This window comes from Salmo salar, chromosome 15, assembly GCF_965601325.2.
Source record: "Salmo salar chromosome 15, fSalSal1, whole genome shotgun sequence".
Classification (NCBI taxonomy): Eukaryota; Metazoa; Chordata; class Actinopteri; order Salmoniformes; family Salmonidae; genus Salmo; species Salmo salar.
Window position 1 is genome coordinate 3501932 of NC_138305.1, and position 18069 is coordinate 3520000.

Sequence of the window (18069 nt, forward strand, 5' to 3'; positions counted from 1 at the left end):
GTGTGCCCGTGGTATACAGGATGTATTGCTGACTGGTGTATGTGTGCCCGTGGTATACAGGATGTATTGCTGACTGGTGTCTGTGTGCCCGTGGTATACAGGATGTATTGCTGACTGGTGTCTGTATGCCCGTGGTATACAGGATGTATTGCTGACTGGTGTCTGTGTGCCCGTGGTATACAGGATGTATTGCTGACTGGTGTCTGTGTGCCCGTGGTATACAGGATGTATTGCTGACTGGTGTCTGTGTTCCCGTGGTATACAGGATGTTTTGCTGACTGGTGTCTGTGTGCCCGTGGTATACAGGATGTATTGCTGACTGGTGTCTGTGTGCCCGTGGTATACAAGATGTATTGCTGACTGGTGTCTGTGTGCCCGTGGTATACAGGATGTATTGCTGACTGGTGTCTGTAAGCCCGTGCTATACAGGATGTATTGCTGACTGGTGTCTGTGTGCCCGTGGTATACAGGATGTATTGCTGACTGGTGTCTGTGTGCCCATGGTATACAGGATGTATTGCTGACTGGTGTCTGTGTGCCCGTGGTATACAGGATGTATTGCTGACTGGTGTCTGTGTGCCCGTGGTATACAGGATGTATTGCTGACTGGTGTCTGTGTGCCCGTGGTATACAGGATGTATTGCTGACTGGTGTCTGTGTGCCCGTGGTATACAGGATGTATTGCTGACTGGTGTGTGTGTGCCCGTGGTATACAGGATGTATTGCTGACTGGTGTCTGTGTGCCCGTGGTATACAAGATGTATTGCTGACTGGTGTCTGTAAGCCCGTGCTATACAGGATGTATTGCTGACTGGTGTCTGTGTGCCCGTGGTATACAGGATGTATTGCTGACTGGTGTCTGTGTGCCCGTGGTATACAGGATGTATTGCTGACTGGTGTCTGTGTTCCCGTGGTATACAGGATGTATTGCTGACTGGTGTCTGTATGCCCGTGGTATACAGGATGTATTGCTGACTGGTGTCTGTGTGCCCGTGGTATACAGGATGTATTGCTGACTGGTGTCTGTGTGCCCGTGGTATACAGGATGTATTGCTGACTGGTGTCTGTGTTCCCGTGGTATACAGGATGTATTGCTGACTGGTGTCTGAGTGCCCGTGGTATACAGGATGTATTGCTGACTGGTGTCTGTGTGCCCGTGGTATACAGGATGTATTGCTGACTGGTGTCTGTGTGCCCGTGGTATACAGGATGTATTGCTGACTGGTGTCTGTGTGCCCGTGGTATACAGGATGTATTGCTGACTGGTGTCTGTGTGCCCGTGGTATACAGGATGTATTGCTGACTGGTGTCTGTGTTCCCGTGGTATACAGGATGTATTGCTGACTGGTGTCTGTGTGCCCGTGGTATACAGGATGTATTGCTGACTGGTGTCTGTGTTCCCGTGGTATACAGGATGTATTGCTGACTGGTGTCTGTGTGCCCGTGGTATGCAGGATGTATTGCTGACTGGTGTCTGTGTGCCCGTGGTATGCAGGATGTATTGCTAACTGGTGTCGGTGTGCCCGTGGTATGCAGGATGTATTGCTGACTGGTGTCTGTGTGCCCGTGGTATACAGGATGTATTGCTGACTGGTGTCTGTGTGCCCGTGGTATACAGGATGTATTGCTGACTGGTGTCTGTGTGCCCGTGGTATACAGGATGTATTGCTGACTGGTGTCTGTGTGCCCGTGGTATACAGGATGTATTGCTGACTGGTGTCTGTGTGCCCGTGGTATACAGGATGTATTGCTGACTGGTGTCTGTGTGCCCGTGGTATACAGGATGTATTGCTGACTGGTGTCTGTGTGCCCGTGGTATACAGGATGTATTGCTGACTGGTGTCTGTGTGCCCGTGGTATACAGGATGTATTGCTGACTGGTGTCTGTGTGCCCGTGGTATACAGGATGTATTGCTGACTGGTGTCTGTGTGCCCGTGGTATACAGGATGTATTGCTGACTGGTGTCTGTATGCCCGTGGTATACAGGATGTATTGCTGACTGGTGTCTGTGTTCCCGTGGTATACAGGATGTATTGCTGACTGGTGTCTGTGTGCCCGTGGTATACAGGATGTATTGCTGACTGGTGTCTGTGTGCCCGTGGTATACAGGATGTATTGCTGACTGGTGTCTGTGTGCCCGTGGTATAAAGGATGTATTGCTGACTGGTGTCTGTGTGCCCGTGGTATACAGGATGTATTGCTGACTGGTGTCTGTGTGCCCGTGGTATACAGGATGTATTGCTGACTGGTGTCTGTGTTCCCGTGGTATACAGGATGTTTTGCTGACTGGTGTCTGTGTGCCCGGGGTATACAGGATGTATTGCTGACTGGTGTCTGTGTGCCCGTGGTATACAAGATGTATTGCTGACTGGTGTCTGTGTGCCCGTGGTATACAGGATGTATTGCTCACTGGTGTCTGTAAGCCCGTGCTATACAGGATGTATTGCTGACTGGTGTCTGTGTGCCCGTGGTATACAGGATGTATTGCTGACTGGTGTCTGTGTGCCCGTGGTATACAGGATGTATTGCTGACTGGTGTCTGTGTGCCCGTGGTATACAGGATGTATTGCTGACTGGTGTCTGTGTGCCCGTGGTATACAGGATGTATTGCTGACTGGTGTCTGTGTGCCCGTGGTATACAGGATGTATTGCTGACTGGTGTATGTGTGCCCGTGGTATACAGGATGTATTTTTGACTGGTGTCTGTGTTCCCGTGGTATACAGGATGTATTGCTGACTGGTGTCTGTGTGCCCGTGGTATACAGGATGTATTGCTGACTGGTGTCTGTGTTCCCGTGGTATACAGGATGTATTGCTGACTGGTGTCTGTGTGCCCGTGGTATACAGGATGTATTGCTGACTGGTGTCTGTGTGCCCGTGGTATACAGGATGTATTGCTGACTTTTGTCTGTGTGCCCGTGGTATACAGGATGTATTGCTGACTGGTGTCTGTGTTCCCGTGGTATGCAGGATGTATTGCTGACTGGTGTCTGTGTGCCCGTGCTATACAGGATGTATTGCTGACTGGTGTCTGTGTGCCCGTGGTATACAGGATGTATTGCTGACTGGTGTCTGTGTGCCCGTGGTATACAGGATGTATTGCTGACTGTTGTCTGTGTGCCCGTGGTATACAGGATGTATTGCTGACTGGTGTCTGTGTGCCCGTGGTATACAGGATGTATTGCGGACTGGTGTCTGTGTGCCCGTGGTATACAGGATGTATTGCTGACTGGTGTATGTGTGCCCGTGGTATACAGGATGTATTGCTGACTGGTGTCTGTATGCCCGTGGTATACAGGATGTATTGCTGACTGGTGTCTGTGTGCCCGTGGTATACAGGATGTATTGCTGACTGGTGTCTGTGTGCCCGTGGTATACAGGATGTATTGCTGACTGGTGTCTGTGTTCCCGTGGTATACAGGATGTTTTGCTGACTGGTGTCTGTGTGCCCGTGGTATACAGGATGTATTGCTGACTGGTGTCTGTGTGCCCGTGGTATACAAGATGTATTGCTGACTGGTGTCTGTGTGCCCGTGGTATACAGGATGTATTGCTGACTGGTGTCTGTAAGCCCGTGCTATACAGGATGTATTGCTGACTGGTGTCTGTGTGCCCGTGGTATACAGGATGTATTGCTGACTGTTGTCTGTGTGCCCGTGGTATACAGGATGTATTGCTGACTGGTGTCTGTGTGCCCGTGGTATACAGGATGTATTGCTGACTGGTGTCTGTGTGCCCGTGGTATACAGGATGTATTGCTGACTGGTGTCTGTGTGCCCGTGGTATACAGGATGTATTGCTGACTGGTGTATGTGTGCCCGTGGTATACAGGATGTATTGCTGACTGGTGTCTGTGTGCCCGTGGTATACAGGATGTATTGCTGACTGGTGTCTGTATGCCCGTGGTATACAGGATGTATTGCTGACTGGTGTCTGTGTGCCCGTGGTATACAGGATGTATTGCTGACTGGTGTCTGTGTGCCCGTGGTATACAGGATGTATTGCTGACTGGTGTCTGTGTTCCCGTGGTATACAGGATGTTTTGCTGACTGGTGTCTGTGTGCCCGTGGTATACAGGATGTATTGCTGACTGGTGTCTGTGTGCCCGTGGTATACAAGATGTATTGCTGACTGGTGTCTGTGTGCCCGTGGTATACAGGATGTATTGCTGACTGGTGTCTGTAAGCCCGTGCTATACAGGATGTATTGCTGACTGGTGTCTGTGTGCCCGTGGTATACAGGATGTATTGCTGACTGGTGTCTGTGTGCCCATGGTATACAGGATGTATTGCTGACTGGTGTCTGTGTGCCCGTGGTATACAGGATGTATTGCTGACTGGTGTCTGTGTGCCCGTGGTATACAGGATGTATTGCTGACTGGTGTCTGTGTGCCCGTGGTATACAGGATGTATTGCTGACTGGTGTCTGTGTGCCCGTGGTATACAGGATGTATTGCTGACTGGTGTGTGTGTGCCCGTGGTATACAGGATGTATTGCTGACTGGTGTCTGTGTGCCCGTGGTATACAAGATGTATTGCTGACTGGTGTCTGTAAGCCCGTGCTATACAGGATGTATTGCTGACTGGTGTCTGTGTGCCCGTGGTATACAGGATGTATTGCTGACTGGTGTCTGTGTGCCCGTGGTATACAGGATGTATTGCTGACTGGTGTCTGTGTTCCCGTGGTATACAGGATGTATTGCTGACTGGTGTCTGTATGCCCGTGGTATACAGGATGTATTGCTGACTGGTGTCTGTGTGCCCGTGGTATACAGGATGTATTGCTGACTGGTGTCTGTGTGCCCGTGGTATACAGGATGTATTGCTGACTGGTGTCTGTGTTCCCGTGGTATACAGGATGTATTGCTGACTGGTGTCTGAGTGCCCGTGGTATACAGGATGTATTGCTGACTGGTGTCTGTGTGCCCGTGGTATACAGGATGTATTGCTGACTGGTGTCTGTGTGCCCGTGGTATACAGGATGTATTGCTGACTGGTGTCTGTGTGCCCGTGGTATACAGGATGTATTGCTGACTGGTGTCTGTGTGCCCGTGGTATACAGGATGTATTGCTGACTGGTGTCTGTGTTCCCGTGGTATACAGGATGTATTGCTGACTGGTGTCTGTGTGCCCGTGGTATACAGGATGTATTGCTGACTGGTGTCTGTGTTCCCGTGGTATACAGGATGTATTGCTGACTGGTGTCTGTGTGCCCGTGGTATGCAGGATGTATTGCTGACTGGTGTCTGTGTGCCCGTGGTATGCAGGATGTATTGCTAACTGGTGTCGGTGTGCCCGTGGTATGCAGGATGTATTGCTGACTGGTGTCTGTGTGCCCGTGGTATACAGGATGTATTGCTGACTGGTGTCTGTGTGCCCGTGGTATACAGGATGTATTGCTGACTGGTGTCTGTGTGCCCGTGGTATACAGGATGTATTGCTGACTGGTGTCTGTGTGCCCGTGGTATACAGGATGTATTGCTGACTGGTGTCTGTGTGCCCGTGGTATACAGGATGTATTGCTGACTGGTGTCTGTGTGCCCGTGGTATACAGGATGTATTGCTGACTGGTGTCTGTGTGCCCGTGGTATACAGGATGTATTGCTGACTGGTGTCTGTGTGCCCGTGGTATACAGGATGTATTGCTGACTGGTGTCTGTGTGCCCGTGGTATACAGGATGTATTGCTGACTGGTGTATGTGTGCCCGTGGTATACAGGATGTATTGCTGACTGGTGTCTGTGTGCCCGTGGTATACAGGATGTATTGCTGACTGGTGTCTGTGTGCCCGTGGTATACAGGATGTATTGCTGACTGGTGTCTGTGTGCCCGTGGTATACAGGATGTATTGCTGACTGGTGTCTGTGTGCCCGTGGTATACAGGATGTATTGCTGACTGGTGTCTGTGTGCCCGTGGTATACAGGATGTATTGCTGACTGGTGTCTGTGTGCCCGTGGTATACAGGATGTATTGCTGACTGGTGTATGTGTGCCCGTGGTATACAGGATGTATTGCTGACTGGTGTCTGTGTGCCCGTGGTATACAGGATGTATTGCTGACTGGTGTCTGTGTGCCCGTGGTATACAGGATGTATTGCTGACTGGTGTATGTGTGCCCGTGGTATACAGGATGTATTGCTGACTGGTGTCTGTGTGCCCGTGGTATACAGGATGTATTGCTGACTGGTGTCTGTATTCCCGTGGTATACAGGATGTATTGCTGACTGGTGTCTGTGTGCCCGTGGTATACAGGATGTATTGCTGACTGGTGTCTGTGTGCCCGTGGTATACAGGATGTATTGCTGACTGGTGTCTGTGTGCCCGTGGTATACAGGATGTATTGCTGACTGGTGTCTGTGTGCCCGTGGTATACAGGATGTATTGCTGACTGGTGTCTGTGTGCCCGTGGTATACAGGATGTATTGCTGACTGGTGTCTGTGTGCCCGTGGTATACAGGATGTATTGCTGACTGGTGTCTGTGTGCCCGTGGTATACAGGATGTATTGCTGACTGGTGTCTGTGTGCCCGTGGTATGCAGGATGTATTGCTGACTGGTGTCTGTATGCCCGTTGTATACAGGATGTATTGCTGACTGGTGTCTGTGTGCCCGTGGTATACAGGATGTATTGCTGACTGGTGTCTGTGTGCCCGTGGTATACAGGATGTATTGCTGACTGGTGTCTGTGTGCCCGTGGTATACAGGATGTATTGCTGACTGGTGTCTGTGTGCCCGTGGTATACAGGATGTATTGCTGACTGGTGTCTGTGTGCCCGTGGTATACAGGATGTATTGCTGACTGGTGTCTGTGTGCCCGTGGTATACAGGATGTATTGCTGACTGGTGTCTGTGTGCCCGTGGTATACAGGATGTATTGCTGACTGGTGTCTGTGTTCTTCTTGTTCTCCTCCAGGTGATTCTGTCAGGGATCGTTGGCCTCACAACATGGAGGAGACCCATGCTGCTGCTGGTAGGCCATACATCACAGACATTTACTGTATATATATAATATATATATATATATATGTATATATATGAGAGAACTGTACTGTATGTATATACACGAGGAGGTGTGGTATATGGCAAATATACCACGGCTAAGGGCTTTTCTTAAGCACGACGCAACACAGAGTGCCTGGATACAGCCCTTAGCCGTGGTATATTGGCCATATATCACAAACCCCCGAGGTGCCTTATTGCTATTATAAACTGGTTACCAACGTAATTAGAGCAGTAAAAGTTTTTGTCATACCCGTTGGTATACTGTCTGATAGGGTTCAAACCAGCACAGTTTATAGTTGTTTATGTTACATGATTACGACAACAAAGGATTCAACGTCTATATGAACTGAACAGTGAGAATCTACAAGCCTGCAGGAAGGCTATATATGTCCAGGGATATCCCAGAAACCGCCCTGTCAACAGACCATCATGTTCCTCTAGTTAAATTAATACGACCATTTTGCCGCTGTGTTTTGGGATTACGATCTACTCGTCGTCACGTCCTGAGAACACCATCCATGTAGCCATAGAGGTTTGGTTTGGTCTATTCTGTGGTGCCATGAAAAGCAGCTGGGACAAATCCTCAGTAAGCACAGCAATTATAGTGTTAAGTCAGCCATGTCTGATAGGATGTAAGGGTTCAGAGGTCATACATTTTAGTCATTTAGCAGACACTCTTATTCAGAGCAACTTAGATTAAGTGCCTTGCTCAGATGTTTCAGCTAGTTAGCTCAGGATTCGAACCAGCGACCTTTCAGTTACTGGCCCAATGCTCTTAACCACTAGGCTACCTGCCGCCCCTGCTTATCGCTACACGCTAGAGGGGTTGCTGGACCCCTTGTGAATAAATGGCCACGCTAGAAAGGACCAAATCGACAACAAAAATGTTGAGCATCTACAGTGAGCTGCAAAAGTATTGTGACACGTATTTGGGGGTTTTGGCTCTGTACTCCAGCACTTTGGATTTAAAATTATACATTGACTATGATATGGATGAAAAAACCTTGAAATAAAAGCTGACAGTCTGTAAAAAACTAAACAAATGTGTCACTGTGCCAATACTTTTGGAGCTCACTGAATTTGATCTTGAAGCCACACTGTCTGTTTGCTTAGTTTAACTACTTTTCAATGGCAGATTAATCATGTTTAGAATTGTTTACCAGCATATTAGTATTCAATATCTTGTTGCAGTTCCCATTGTTTTCTTGGATCAAAGCTCAAAGCCCAGTAAAACAACTATTCTTGACACCTGCCTCAGAAAGACCAGATGATTTTGTGTTTCAAAAACCCCAAACTGGTGGTCAAATTCCCTGTCCTCCCGAATCCTTAACAACTTTAATCTGGTGTGTTTGATTTCTTCCTATTAAAGCTAAGAAACTATTTTTTATCCAGGTTTTCTCAAACCCAAACCCTAGTGGCTCTAGACCCCGGAACAAAGTCTAGAGGCTCAGTGGTTCTAGGACCACTGGTGGTACCCTCCCCATACACTGATACATCACACACTTTCGCTTCTTTGAGCCCACCCCTGTCTTTAGTCATGTTTAGTCTGATATTTTGTTTTGACTCCTGTTTTGTTTTTCTTTTACATTTATATAATTCTAAAGTGACTGTGTCCTTGAAAAGCGCTATACACCCCTTGACCTTTTCCACATTTTGTTATGTTACAGTCTGAATTTACAATGGATTAAATGGAGATTTTTGGGGGTCACTGGTCTACACACAATACCCCATAACGTCAAAGTGGAATTATGTTATTCACAATTTTTGCCAATTAATTAAAAATGAAAAGCTGAAATATCTTGAGTCAAAAAGTATTCGACCCCTTTGTTATGGCAAGCCTAAATAAGTTCAGGAGTAAACATTTTCTTAACAAGTCACATAATAAGTTGCATGGACTCACTCTGTGTGCAATAATAGCGTTTAACATGATTTTTGAATGACAGCCTCATCTTTGTATCCCACATGTACAATTATCTGTAAGGTCAATCAGTCGAGCAGTGAATTTCAAACACAGATTCAACCACAAATACCAGGGAGGTTTTCCAATATCTCGCAAAGAAGGGCACCTATTGGTAGATGGGTAAAACATTTAAAAAGCAGACATTAAACATCCCTTTGATTTAATTTAATTTTGGATGATGTGTCAATACACCCTGTCACTACAAAGATACAGTCGTCCTTCCTAACTCAGTTGCCGAAGAGGAAGGAAACCGCTCAGGGATTTCACCATGAGGCCAATGGTGATTTTAAAACAGTTACAGAGTTTTAATGGCGTTGATAGGAGAAAACTGAGGATGGATGAACAACATTGTAATTACTCCACAATACAAACCTACACTGTAATTGACAGAGTGAAAAGAAGGGAGCCTGTACAGAATAAAAAATATTCCAAAACATGCATCCTGTTTGCAACTAGGCACTTAAGTAATACTGCAAAAAATGTGTCAAAGAAATTAACTTTTTGTCCTGAAGACAATGTGTTATGTTTGGGGCAAATCCAATACAACACATTACAGAGTATCACTCTCCATATTTTCAAGCATAGTGGTGGCTGCATCATGTTATGGGTGTGCTTGTAATCGTTAAGGACTGAGGAGTTTTTCAGGATACAACATAAATGGAATGGAGCTAAGCACCGGCAAAATCCAAGCTGAAAACCTGGTTCAGTCTGCTTTCCACCAGACACTGGGAGATTAATTCACCTTTCAGCAGGACAATATCCTAAATCACAAGGCCAAATCTACAATGGAGTTGCTTACCAAGAAGACAGTGAATGAGTGGCCAAGTTACAGTTTTGACTTAAATCTGCTTGAAATTCTATGGCAAGACCTGAAAATGGTTGTCTAGTAATGATCAACAACCAATTTGACAGAGCTTGAAGAATTTTGAAGAGAATAATGGGCAAATGTTGCACAATCCAGCTTTAATTGCTGCCAAAGGGGATTCTACTCAGGGGTGTGAATACTTCTGTAAATGAGATTTTTCTATATTTCATTTTCAATAAGTTTGTAAACATATCTAAAAACATGTTTTTACTTGGTCATTATGGGGTACTGGTGAGAATTATAATTTTTTTAATCCACAACAAAATGTGGAGTAAGTCATGGGGTATGAATACTTTCTGAATGCACAGTAAGTCCCATGTATTATTATAATTAGAATAATTAGAATCATTATTCACAGGGGGTACTTGAGAAGTCTCATGAGACCATAGGCCTAATGGGAAAATGTGACCGACCGCCTCGATTCGGTTTTATGTAGCAACATTTGAAATTGTATTTTTTACATTGGATAAAATTAGACTCAAAGCTAGAAAATGGTATATCGTACACTACAGTTGAGGAACAATAGGAAAGTAATTCTGCGTTGAAAGTTGATGAACTTGTAACCCCACTGTTGAGAAAATGGCCTTTGAATGTTTTGGTACACCCACTGGAGAGCTCTTCTTTGTCAACACCCATTCAGCTTTGTTCACACCCTCTTAAGCCTTAGCCCCGCCCATCTCTTTAAGGATTCACATGCAAGGCCATGTACTAAACAACCGAAGGCTGGTTTATACTACGGGTGTGTTCGTAAATTTAATCTGGAGTGCTGGAGTGTGCTCGGGGCGTTCGTAAACTCAGAGTGCTGTCAGACTGTCCGTTAGTAAATTCAGAGCGTTTCGCTCTCGAAGCGTTCAGAACGCACACTGGACACTCTGGCCGAGGAGTTGGGATGATCCGAACGTTCTAACCTATCAAACGCAGTCAAGCACCCAAGCTAACTGGCTAACGTTGGCTAGCTTGCTTGCTACTTCCAGACACAAATGAGAGAACAACTCACTCTGACCATTTTACTCACCCTAGCAGAGCTGGTTAGGCTGTTTTTATGTTATCGAGAGCATTGGTGACTGCAACTGTGCTGCTGGCAACAATTTAATTACGCTTTTTGCCAACGTTTACACACACCAGCCATATTCAACAGGTGTTGAGCGTTCATAAATTTGTCAGTTATTCTGCGCTCTGGCACACTCAGACGAGAGCACTCTGAAATCGGAGTACATTACATTTTACATTTAAGTCATTTAGCAGACGCTCTTATCCAGAGCGACTTACAAATTGGGGCATTCACCTTATAATATCCAGTGGAACAACCACTTTACAATAGTGCATCTAAATCTTTTAAGGGGGGGAGTAGATAGCCAGAACAAATTTACCAGCTACGTCTATCAACAGTTGTCGCAGTGACATCATGAACATTCTATTGAAATTGTTACTTGCATAGTGGAGTCTTTTGTTAAGACATGTAGCTAGCTAGCTAGCTAGCTAAACAATGAACCATAAACCCAGCTCATGATGTTACTACTCTGCATGAATCTGCAGGTAGCTAACCAACCAGGTTCAATGTTAGCTAGCTAATGTTAGGCTATAACTAGCAAAGCAGATACGAATAATATTAGTACGCAGATCATACACATAACGTTAGCTAGTGAGCCTGTCAGCGAACGTTAGCTAGCTAGCTAACAATACACTTTAACTTGAAATGAAAAAGACTTTCTGACAAAATTAGAAACGTGTAATATTTGAAAATGTTGCTAGCTAGACTATCTTACCCGTATACATGGATAGACGCTTCTCCCTCTCTGTCATGGATGCCATGGTTGCCCTGATTTTGAAGATGTAATCCATAGACATGTGTTTTCTCCATCTCCTTAGCTATCATACTCGAATTCCACTGATTTCAAAACTCGGTCCTCCTGAAAGTGGAGAGCAACACTTATACAGTTCTACTGCGTGACATCTTTCAAAAAAGCAGCGTTAGAAAGGATTACCTACACACCATGACCAGCTCATATTATAGACAGAAGCGAGCTACATGGCAGACCAATCAGAACTCATCTCTCGGCATGTCCAGCCCACTCATTATCTCAGCCAATCATGGCTAGTGGGAAGGTTCCTACTTTTTCTGTGGCTAAACCAACTAGGCTCGTAATTTAACATTTGTATTCGTATTTACAGATGACATACAAGTTTGTAATTAAGGCACATGAAAGTTCACATGTTCTATAAGGCATTTCTGCCCAAAAATGAATTTTGATCTTAAAAAAAAGTTAACATTCAAATGGCTCCTACTGAAGTAATGACTCCTATTTTCCTGAAACGAGTCACAAATACACATAAGGGGTACATCAATGTTAGTCTGTGGCAGAGCAAAATTCAGTTGGTGGTACAGTAACCGAAAAAGTTTGTGACCACTGCTCTATCTGACCTAAAGGTCATGATGTGAAAGATCAAATGCTCTTAGTCTGTGTTCTGGAGGTCATGGATTGTGTTTACACTGCACTGGGTTTACTGGATATCTGAGGATGATTCTGACTTGTATTTTTTAAAGTGCTTTTTCTCCTTTTTCTCCTTTACTACTGTACTATATTCGTTATAAATGTCGAATCTGACTCCCTTCACATTAAGCCTACCACAGAATATTGTCAGTGTATACTAGCATGTTACCAATCCAGTTATCGTCACAATATATCAAAAGCAACAGATCTGCTAAACAACAGATAACATCCAGAATGTATCTTTACAGAGCTAGTCCTTGAAGAAGGAGGGTCTTATAAGTGTAAAGAGGGTGTAAGTTTTAGTCTGTTCTACTTGTGACGTGTCAACTAGCTGAAACGTCTGTCTGTGCCTCCTGCTCTGCTGGCTTCGTTAATTTTTTCAGAACGGGACTTCAGGAAACTGGGAGAGTAAGTGTTCAGTTGGAACTGGGGACTGGGCGCTTGCCTAAGGGTCAAATCTGGAGTCGCGCTGTCTATCCTGCAAGCGTGTGTGTGTGTGTGTGTGTGTGTGTGTGTGTGTGTGTGTGTGTGTGTGTGTGTGTGTGTGTGTGTGTGTGTGTGTGTGTGTGTGTGTGTGTGTGTGTGTGTGTGTGTGTGTGTGTGTGTGTGTGTATATGTGTGTGTGTGTGTGTGTGTGTGTGTGGGTGTGTGGGTGTGTGTGGGTGTGCGTGTGGGTGTGGGTGTGGGTGTGTGTGTGTGTGTGTGGGTGTGTGTGGGTGTGCGTGTGGGTGGGTGTGTGTGTGCGTGTGGGTGTGTGGGTGTGGGTGTGGGTGTGTGTGTGCATGTGTGTGTGTGTGCGTGATAAACTGGAAAGAGGAAGTGGTAGAGACAGATTTAACCCCATGGTGGTGGTTTTGTGTCAACCTCAAATGATTGATGGAGACTGTAAAGAGAGAGAGAGGGAGGGGGAGAGAGAGAGGGTCTCTGCACACTGCCAACAAAATGAGTTAGAAACTGAGTTGCAGTTTCTAACCTCCTGCCAAATGTATGACCATATTAGAGACACATATTTCTCTCAGATTACACAGACCCACAAAGAATTCCAAAACAAATCCAATTCTGATAAACTATTGGGTGAAATACTACAGTATGCCATCACAATAGCAAGATTTGGGACCTTTTCGGGCCTCCCGAGTGGTGCAGCGGTCTAAGGCACTGCATTTACTTGGCTCATTGCGCTCTAGCGACTCCTTGTGGTGGGCCAGGGGCCTGCAGGCTGACTCTGGTCATCAGTTTCCTCTGACACATTGGGTAAGCGGGCGGCTGTTAAGAAGCACGGTTTGGTGGGTCATATGTTTCGGAGCACGCATGACTCGACATTTGTCTCCATTGGGGAGTTGCAGCGATGAGACAAGATCAAATAAAAAATATTTGTTGCCACAAGAAAAGGTGAATAACAAACACCATTGTAAATACAACCCATGTTTATTTATTTTCCCTTTTGTACTTTAGCTATTTGCACATCATTACAACAGTGTACAGTATATAGCCATAATATGACATTTGAGATGTGTCTATTCCTTTGAAACTTGCGAGTGTAATGTTTACTGTTCATTTTTTATTGTTAATTTCACTTTTGTTTATTATCTATTTCACTTGCTTTGGCAATGTAAACATATGTTTCCCATGCCAATAAAGCCCTTTAAATTGAATTGAATTGAGAGGTCTGGAGGGAGAAAGGGCTGAAATTGAGAAGGGTGTTATTTACTAAACAAGGGTTAGAGTTGATGATAAACTGATGCTTGGTCCATTGTTCTGTTTGGCAGGACCAAAGTGGAACAATGGTGTGAGAGGACATTGTGTTAAAGGGCGTCACATTTTAGATTCCTAATTTTGTGTGTGAGAGTGTGTGTTTATTCAAATGTTAGTTTGTTTATGTTGGTGTCTGTCTCTGTTTGTGCATGTGGAATTCCACAGACAATTAGTCTGAGAGAGAGAGAGAGAGAGAGAGAGAGAGAGAGAGAGAGAGAGAGAGAGAGAGAGAGAGAGAGAGAGAGAGAGAGAGAGAGAGGTGACACTGACTGAGTTAGGACAGTGATTGACTGTATCCTCCCTGTCACGAAGAGGCCATAGAGCCACACCTCGTACCCGAGTGATTTCCATGGCCGCTGTCTAGAGAGACAGGGACAGACACAGAGAGACATAAAGGTGGACGGAGGGAGGGAAAGACACCATCATAGACAGACAGACAGGTCACCATGCGTTCTCCAGCTTCAACTTAGCCCCACTATAGAGACACAGAGACAGAGAGACAGACAGGGAAACAGATCAAGAGAGACACAAAGGGACAGTCATAGACAGACAGAGAGACAGGTTACCATGCATTCTCCAGCTTCAACTTAGCCCCACTATAGAGACACAGAGACAGAGAGACAGACAGGGACAGTCTTAGACAGACAGAGAGACAGATTACCATGCGTCCCAGTTTCGGTTCCACTATAAATACCCCTCTGCCTCACTGTTACATGGGGGGAGTTATCCTGCTGTAATACAGCCCCAGGACAGACCCAACACCCCAACCCCCTCAGCTATACACCCCACTGCTACCCCCTCCCTAATGCCAGCAACTGCCAGGCAACTGCCATGCAACTGCCAGGCAACCGCCAGGCAACCGCAAGTGATCCCACCACTCCCACCTACTCTTTCTCAGCTGAGGTCATGGGTCAACTGTCACATGACACCCCCGTTCCTCTTCCTGATTATGAGACACACAGAGTCAGAGAGAGTCAAAGACTGTTGTTTTATTGTTGTTCTGCTTTTGAAGTAGTGGTTAGAGTAAAGGGCTTGTTTTGTTGCTTGAGGCACATTAAAAATAGTCACCTGATCTATTCTGAGCTCCACTATTTTGGGTAAGCTTTGGTAAGGTCCCATTTTAATATTGACATGGCCTTGGAGGTTCTGAATCATGTTCAGTCGTCCACTATAAACCAACAGCCAGGTCATTTGTAGCTCAGTTAGTAGGGCAAGGCGCTTGTAGCGCCAGGGTAGTGGGTTTGATTCCCAGGACCACCCGTACGTTAAGCGTATACACGCATGACTGTAAGTTGTTTTAGATAAAAACGTCTGCTAAACGGCACATACAAGGGCGTTCAGAAAGTGTGGAGATCCCTTGACTTTTTCAACATTTTGTTACGTTACAGCCTTGTTATAAAATGAATTAAATCGTTTTCCCCCCCCTCATCAATCTGCACACAATACCCCATAATGACAAAGCAAAAACTGTTTTTATACATTTTTGCAAATGTATATAAAAAAAACAACGGAAATATCACATTTACATAAGTATTCAGACCCTTTACTCAGTACTTTGTTGAAGTGCCTTTAGCAGCGATTACAGCCTGGAGTCTTCTTGGGTATGATGCTACAAGCTTGGCACACCTGTATTTGGGGAGTTTCTCCCATTCTTCTCTGCAGAGATGTTCGATCTGGTTCAAGTCCGGGCTCTGGCTGGGCCACTCAAGGACATTCAGAGACTTGTCCCAAAGCCACTCCTGTGTTGTCTTGGCTGTATGCTTAGGGTCTTTGTCCTGGTGGAAGGTGAATCTTCGCCCCCCAGTCTGAGGTCCTGAGCGCTCTGGAGCAGGTTTTTATCAAGGATCTCTCTGTACTTTGTTCTGTTCATCTTTGCCTTAATCCTGACTAGTCTCCCAGTTCCAGCCGCTGAAAAACATCCCCACAGCATGATGCCAGGTTTCCTCCAGACGTGACGCTTGGCATTCAGGCCAAATAGTTCAATCTTGGTTTCATCAGACCAGAGAATCTTGTTTCTCATGGTCTGAGATTCTTTAGGTGCCTTTTGGCAAACTCCTAGAGGGCTGTCATGAGCCTTTTATTGAGGAGTGGCTTCCATCTGACCACTCTGCCATAAAGGCCTGATTGGTGGAGTGCTGCAGAGATGGTTGTCCTTCTGGAAGGTTCTCCCATTTCCACAGAGGACCTCTGGAGCTCTGTCAGAGTGACCATCGGGTTCTTGGTCACCTCCCTGACCAAGGCCCTTCTCCCCCGACTGCTCAGCTCTAGGAAGAGTCTTGGTGGTTCCAAACTTCTTCCATTTAAGAATGATGGAGGCCACTGTGTTCTTGGGGACATTCAATGCTGCAGAAATGTTTTGGTACCCTTCCCCAGATCTGTGCCTCAACACAATCCTGTCTCAGAGCTCTACGGACAATTCCTTCGACCTCATGGCTTGGTTTTTGCTCTGACGTGCACTGTCAACTGTTGGACCTTATATAGACAGGTGTGCGCCTTTCCAAATCATGTCCAATCAATTGCATTTACCAGAGGTGGACTCCAATCAAGTTGTACATTTACATTTAAGTCATTTAGCAGACGCTCTTATCCAGAGCGACTTACATATTGGTAGAAACATCTCAAGGATGATCAATGGAAACAGGATGCACCTGAGCTCAATTTCGAGTCTCATAGCAAAGGATCTGAAAACGAATGTAAATAAGGTATTTCTGTTTTTTTAATTTTTAATACATTTGCAAAAATGTTTGAAAACCTGTTTTTGCTTTGTCATTATGGGGTATTGTGCGTAGATTGCTGTGTTTTTATTTTTTATTTAATGTATTTTAGAATAAGGCTGTAACGTAACAAAATGTGTAAAAACTCCTCTAGTTTTCTTCTTTTAACCGACAGGCAGAATTACAGTGCTTATAGTCATAAACAGCTGTGTCTCATTTTCCCTCCTACTCCTTATTTTCCTAATGTGGTATAGGTAATGAGGGTGTGGTATAGGTAATGAGGGTGTGGTATAGGTAATGAGGGTGTGGTTTAGGTCATGAGGGTGTGGTTTAGGTAATGAGGGTGAGGTTTAGGTCATGAGGGTGTGGTTTAGGTAATGAGGGTGAGGTTTAGGTAATGAGGGTGTGGTTTATGTAATGAGGGTGTGGTTTAGGTAATGGAAGTGTGGTTTAGGTAATGGGGGTGTGGTTTAGGTAATGAGTGTGTGGTTTAGGTAATGAGGGTGTGGTTTAGGTAATGGGGTGTGGTTTAGGTAATGAGGGTGTGGTTTAGGTAATGGGGGTGTGGTTTAGGTAATGGGGGTTTGGTTTAGGTAACTGGGGTGTGGTTTAGGTAACGGGGGTTTGGTTTAGGTAACTGGGGTGTGGTTTAGGTAATGAGGGTGTGGTTTGGTCTCTCTCCTCCCCCTCTCCCTCCTCTCTCTCCTCCCCCTCTCCCTCCCCTCCTCCTCCCTGCTCTCCCTCCTCCCCCCTCTCCCTCCTCTCTCTACTCCCCCTCTCCCTCCTCTCTCTCCTCCCCGCTCTCCCTCCTCTCTCCTCTCTCCTCCCCTCTCCCTCCTCTCTCTACTCCCGCTCCTCTCCCTCCTCTCTCTCCTCCCCCTCTCCCTCCTCTCTCTCCTCCCCCCTCTCCCTCCTCTCTCTACTCCCGCTCCTCTCCCTCCTCTCTCTCCTCCCCGCTCTCCCTCCTCTCTCTCCTCCCCGCTCTCCCTCCTCTCTCTCCTCCCCCTCTCCCTCCTCTCTCTCCTCCCCCTCTCCCTCCTCTCTCTACTCCCGCTCCTCTCCCTCCTCTCTCTCCTCCCCGCTCTCCCTCCTCTCTCTCCTCCCCCTCTCCCTCTTCTCTCTCCTCCCCCTCTCCCTCCTCTCTCTCCTCCCCCTCTCCCTCCTCTTTCTACTCCCGCTCCTCTCCCTCCCCTCCTCCTCCCCGCTCTCCCTCCTCTCTCTCCTCCCCCCTCTCCCTCCTCTCTCTACTCCCCCTCTCCCTCCTCTCTCTCCTCCCCGCTCTCCCT

At 46.2% G+C, this 18069-nt stretch overlaps 1 protein-coding gene across 1 annotated transcript in view; it reads left to right on the forward strand.

Annotated features, from left to right (window-relative positions):
* The window catches only part of LOC106570822 (endosomal transmembrane epsin interactor 1), an 81802-nt gene that overhangs the window by 39489 nt on the left and 24244 nt on the right, over positions 1–18069 (forward strand). Inside the window, exon 2 of the mRNA XM_045695328.2 lies at positions 6912–6968. Within this exon, the coding sequence (XP_045551284.1) occupies positions 6912–6968 (57 nt within the window). The remainder of the gene's footprint in view (positions 1–6911; positions 6969–18069) is intronic.